The sequence below is a fragment of the Tinamus guttatus genome, unplaced genomic scaffold, assembly GCF_059628265.1.
Source record: "Tinamus guttatus ecotype Peru unplaced genomic scaffold, ASM5962826v1 Tinamus_guttatus_pri_ptg000473l, whole genome shotgun sequence".
Taxonomy (NCBI): Eukaryota; Metazoa; Chordata; class Aves; order Tinamiformes; family Tinamidae; genus Tinamus; species Tinamus guttatus.
Window position 1 is genome coordinate 2,288,444 of NW_028289007.1, and position 6,000 is coordinate 2,294,443.

The 6,000-nt window shown below is 47.4% G+C and overlaps 1 protein-coding gene across 3 annotated transcripts in view; it reads right to left on the reverse strand.

The window, feature by feature from the left end:
• Positions 1-4,213, reverse strand: part of MAP3K4 (mitogen-activated protein kinase kinase kinase 4) — a 64,765-nt gene extending 60,552 nt beyond the window's left edge. For all 3 annotated transcript variants that reach the window (XM_088532988.1, XM_088532987.1, XM_088532989.1), the window contains exon 1: positions 4,181-4,213. In XM_088532988.1, coding sequence (XP_088389114.1) covers positions 4,181-4,206 — 26 coding nt within the window. In that variant the 5' untranslated portion in view covers positions 4,207-4,213. The remainder of the gene's footprint in view (positions 1-4,180) is intronic.
• Between the last annotated feature and the right edge of the window lie 1,787 nt (positions 4,214-6,000).

Genomic DNA, 6,000 nt, shown 5'->3' on the forward strand with positions numbered 1-6,000 from the left:
TGCCAAAAAGTGCTAGGCCGCTAGACTCAGCTATAAGGCCACAGACCTACACCAAAACAAAGTGGGAGCTGGTGCCTAAGCACTTTGCAAACCTGGACTACCAGCCATGGTCTTTGCAAAGCCTGGGTAATGCAACAGAACTGCAGTACTCTGTACTGTTTGGAACTTCCCAAGCACTGGAAAGAAAGGAAGAAGGAAAAAAAAAAAAAAGAAGAAGAAGAAAGAAAAAGGGGCTTTGGAAAGTAGAAAAGGAGACCAGCAGCACACTGAAGCTATGGATTGAATAAAACATCCATGGTAGAGGAGTTGCAGAAGGAATGACTTTCTTCCTCCTATGCAATCACAAATAGGAAATATCATGGGGCAATGAAGTTATACCTCCTCTTATCTAGAATCCACCATAACCAGAGCAAAGGTTCAGGTAAGCTGATAATATATTACATACAGAGTGCTTGGATTGAACATGAGCTAACATTTTAATATTTGATAATTCATTAAGAATGACACAGACATTCCTCATTAGAGCAGACTGAGATTCAAACGTGGATATTAAGACCAAGTATTCCAGTTTGGCTTTATGTTTGCAATTGACAAGTACAAGCCTGGGAAATGTTTAAACGTCCTCAATAAACAAGCTTATAAATTATTTTTCTGAATTAAAAAAGAAAAGTGTATATATTTCATTACATTTCATTCAGTTTATGTGTAGCTGGCAATAAGCCAAACACTTAAAAGCTAACAAAAAATAAAGGAAACAATTAGCCCTACAAATGCAAGTAGAACATGTGTCCACATCAACAACAAGCCTAACTACACAGCTGAATGCAGCAGCTCTCCGCACTGACCCAGGTTAACAGATCATTTGACTAGCAGTGGACAGTGTAAAAGACTTCAAATTATACTTTCGACCAAATTTAATGGACAGGATTGTATATAATGCAAGAGATGCTGCTGTCAGAGATGCTAAATCTTTATGAGCCTTTAATACTCTCAATTCTTTCCCTGAAATAAAAATTACTATATACCCCTCATCCTTTTAAATCTTGCAGATGTTTTTCACTTCTGCGTGGTTTGCATTCCACAAGAGCCAATATCACTAGCTTACATAATAATCAGACCAACTTTGAGAGAGACAGCACTAATTAACAGGCACAAAAACAACTCAAGCAGCCACACAACATGGACTAATCCATGCTGCTACAAATGCCAAGGACATCTCAACTAGCACTTCATGTGTGCTCGTGCGTAGGTGGAGCAATCAGTCATTCATCCCAATCTTGCACATGTAAACAAGAAAACGTAATACATGAAAAATAGAGATTACATCTCACCTCATTTAAATACATGAGGGGAAAAAAATCACAAAGATGATAAAGTTCTACACACTTTAATATTCCAAATGAAGCCGTGATTCCATGAGAAATAAAAATATTTTGAAGCGTTTTACCACTGATACACTATCAGTCATACAGATACAGTTTACTGAGAAGGAAAATGTTAAGAACAATTCATGACATGACCCCAGGCTTCTCCCAGACAACAAATGTTGCAGACTGACAGCCCAACTCATTGTCAACACGCAGACAAAAAATCTGATAGAAGCACCACTGAAAATTTCTGCAGCACAGAACTCTAAATTATATCCTTCTTTATTCACAGGCCTGCTGCTTCCTTCCCTCCTTGCACTGGATGTAGGCCAGGGGGAAAGGGGGCTACAAGCAATCAAGTACAAGTGAGAGCGGCCCGACAGCTCTTGCCTTGGCAGTGGCACCAAAATTGGCATCCCAGCAAAGGAAATGCTCAATGTCTCACTTTTCTCTACAATGGATTTTGTGCCAGAAAGTTCTTGGGAATGCCCAAGACTAGGATCAGAAGATGCAAAGCCTATTAAGTATAATCAAGAAGCACCAAACACATATGTGCTTTAACTACTCTCCTGAATTTCACAAGCGGAAACATCTTCCCTTGGATACTTTTTTTTTGCTTGCTTGATAAGAAGAATCACATCTCCTTCCCAAAACTTTTTAGCAGCATCACTTCATGATTCATCATTAGCATTTCATCATTTCACTAGACACTGAGCAGGCTGCAGTGATTATGGGTAAGTGCAATCCTCTCCCAAACTGAGCATCTACTCACAGGTTCTCTAGCTAATTTTTGACTTGGAGCTCCTGCACTTCTCTCCCCACCCTACGGTGCATGCTTGAGAGAAGAAGGAAAGACCCAGAAGACACTGCTTTTGGAGAGGGATTTTGATTTCAAAACCAATCAAGTGGTTTTGAACATCTTGGACCAGTAATCGTGGGCACTAATAATTCCAACGCAGCCATGAATAAGTTGTACACTTACTTTAGTTTTACAAACATACCATTGCATTTATACTCTGACAAGGTAGAGAATCCTTACAGGAAGATCAACACATTACTACTACACCAGGCAGCCTCACAACATTAAACAACAAAAGCAGGTGCACTGCTAACGAGAATGACTGAGTTAATCCTCAGCATATGTTAAAAAGAATGCATTATGCCACTGTGCTTCATTGATGGCCATAAGAACGCTTTATCATATGAATACATTCCTACTCCACAAACAGGAGGGAAAGCCGCCAGCTTGTTCCATGTCACCAGATGGATTTCAGGCCTGCACAGGGACCAATAGTTTCAAAGAAATTCTGACTTTACACCTGCAAGACTGATAGCTCCAAAATTTAAGTAATTAACTACCTTGCAAAAGCTTCAGATATTTTTAAAATACAGCAATAAATAAGTACTACATAAAGCAGGAGAAATAATTCTGTTCTAAAGTAGATGAGAAGTTGGTACATAAAGTACACAGTGAAATGAATCACGGTGAAGTACATGCAGTACCCTACACAAATTAAGGCTACCTAATCGTTTTGAGACATCTCCCTCCCACCCACCAGCTCACTCTGAAATAACTAATTCAATTTTCATTTGCTGGGTAAAGTTGCCACCACACTCTCCACACCCACATCCGACTCATAAACGGTCTTTTAATGAGCAGAATCCAGCAGAGGTCAGAAATGGCTCCAGACAGGAAATACCTGGGTGTATTCCCTTCACAAGCTGCAGATTGCTCTTCTGCATCTCCATGCACAGGTCTAGGGCCACACTGCTGCATGCATTTACTTTTACATCTTAATTTTTCTGCTTAATAGAACTATTATTCTTTGAAGTTGCTATAAACAGGAACCAGGAAGCTTACAGACAGTAGCTCGCAATCTCCACAAAGGATCTCAGGAATATGACAGCATGCAGGTTTTCTGCACAGTGTACCTGGAACACAACGTGCTCGACTCTTCCCTTACACTACTAATTGATCACACAAGTGTTTTAAAAAACGTTTCCTGAATGCCTCCTAGTGAGAAGTGAAGTACATCAACAGGATGTTATTTTAAAAGCAGCAATAATTACCAGGGAATTAATAACCTGGACTTATGCAACACTTTTACAGCCAGTTCGAAACACTAAGCCATGAAGTAACTTGCATCCTCATCTCGCAGCAGAGCACAGATGGAGACTTGCAAAAAGCCAATCTGCAGGTCAGCACATTCAGGAGGTAATAGCAGCTGCAAAAAGCTGCAGGCATCACAATACTCGCCTTTGTGCAAGGCTTTTTTTGTTTTTGTTGTTCTTGTTTTTAACTGGATCTTCTGACAAATACAAGTTGCAGCATTGCTCGAAGCAACACTTCAACCCCGGAGCAAGGGGTGCTTGCTCCGGGACCCTGCTGTTTTATCTGCACACTGGAGACACCCTAACCACCCGGCCGCTGTAAAGACGCGATGCGTTTCCAAGAGCAGGTTATTTTGTCCCCCGAGCAGGGCAGCCCAAGAGCGCAGGTGGCACCGCGCGGCGGGACGAGCGCCCACGCTCCCCGCGCGCCCCCGCAGCGCCGCTCTCCCGAGAGCTGCCTCGGTGACTCCCCGGGAAACGCTCGTTTGCTCCCGCTGCGCGGCGGCCGCCGCGGGGTCCCGGTGGCACCGCGCTCCGAGCGGCGCCGAAGCGGCAGCGGCAGCTTGTGCACCGCGACAGGGCTGGGGGGCGGCGCGGACAGGCAGCGCTGCGGCCGCCCCCGCGCTCCTCGCGGCGCCGCTGCGGGCCCGGGGGCTCCCTCCGCGACCCGCCCCGGCCCGCGGCGCCCGCGCAGCGCTGACCTCCCCGGCGGCGGCGGCTCCTCCATGGCGGCGGCGGCGGCAGACAGCAGCGCGGCGGCGGCGTGTCTCATGCGTGCGGCGCGGCCGGCATGGCGGCGGCGGGCAGGGCGCGGCGGCGCCGCGGACGGGCGAGGGGCACGGGCGGGAGGGCCGGGCGCTACCCCGCGGCGCGGAGCCGCCCGCCAGGAGCCGCCCGCGCCGCCGCCATCTTGGAAACGGCCTCACGGCGCCGGGCGGCCGGCAGCGTCGCTACGGTGCGCGAGGAGGGACCAGCCGCGCCAGAGGCGCTCGCGCCGCCGCGGCGAGGCGGAGGAAAGCGGCGCCGCTGTTGCTGCCGCCCGCCAGCCGAGCGGGGCGTCCCGCGGGCGCGGGGAGCCTCTGGGCCCGGCGCGGGGACCGGGCTGCCTTCCCGGCCCCCGGGGCGCGCTGTGAGAACGAAGCATTTCCCGCTGGGGAAGGCGCAGCAGCGCGGGGCGGCGGCAGAGGCACCGCGTGTCCCCCTTGTCCCCCGCACGCAAGGGCGGGAGGAGCCGCGTCCCCTGCCGCGCCTCAGGGGGACGAGGCGCGAGCCAGCCCTGCGCCAACGGCTCCAACGGCCGCCGCCGCCCCCCGGGGCTCCTCTGCCTCCTTTCCTGACAGTGCGGGGACGCGGGAGGGTGCAGCTCTGCCTCGCGCCGCGATATTTTGTGTTTCGTTCCTTCAGGTTTCCCGAGGAAACTGTGCTGATCAGGCGGTGCTTGCTCAGTCCCCGGCAGCACCGTTACACCTCAGGTAATGCACAAACCTGTTGGCTAATGCCAGCCCTAATTCACTATGGGTGTCAGGATTTCAACGGATTTAAGTTCCAACAAGCTCCATGAGTATTAGCAGCTTCAGGTAGGAGAAAAAAAAAAACAAACTCTATATTAGTGATTAAGAGAGAAAGGCTGCATTATTTATCTGAGCAGTTACTTGCTGTGGTTGGCCTACTTGCATGTTGATCAGCACAGTGTGTGCTCCAAAGTTCAAAGATGTGGCAGGCGAGAGCTTCTGGAAGGAAGTGCCTGCAAGGATGGGCTGATAGGTGTAGGGGCGAACAGCTGTAGGACACAAGTTTGCAGGAAAAAAAAATGCAGGCTTCAGTTATTCTGCTGCTCATGGTACAACTTGTTTCATTTTAGAAACCCAGTCTGCAGCCTACAGCAGTGCTGTCTGTCAGCTTGCAAGAACTGAAGCCACATTATCCACTTTGAAACACAGAGAGGAAAAAGGTGTCTTCCTCAGCTATAACTTGTCTGAAATTATAAAGTTAACGCTCCTGGAATGTATAAAGGTGCCATCGGTTATATAATTGTTATGGGTGGTGAGAGCTTCACGTTCTACATGTAACAGGACTGGAAGTACAGTAGCAAAACCTGACATCAGTAATATGCTATGCAAATAGCATTATGTTGTTTCTGAAGACTGAAGTTTAAAGAAAGAAAGGATTGGAATCAGTGCTAGGTTCTGCTTTATGCTGAATTGCTTCATTAAATTAAATGTCCAAAAGTTTACAGAGATTTCTAGCCTGATTAAGTTCAGTTGTAAAGTCTCTGTTCACGATATAAAATTATCTATGTATTCATCCAAGTTTAAGAAAAGCAGTCTCTACTAAGAAAGTAGTAGATTTTTAAAAGCTGAAATGAAGAAGAGACCGCTATAATATAGTTACTATTACACAGTTATCATCCTTATTAAATAGCATACACTGAATCTGGAATCAGATGAAGAGGCATTGCACAGAAAGACAGTTCCTTGCTATCTACAGGTCTAGAAAAAAAGTAACTGGATCATCATGATCC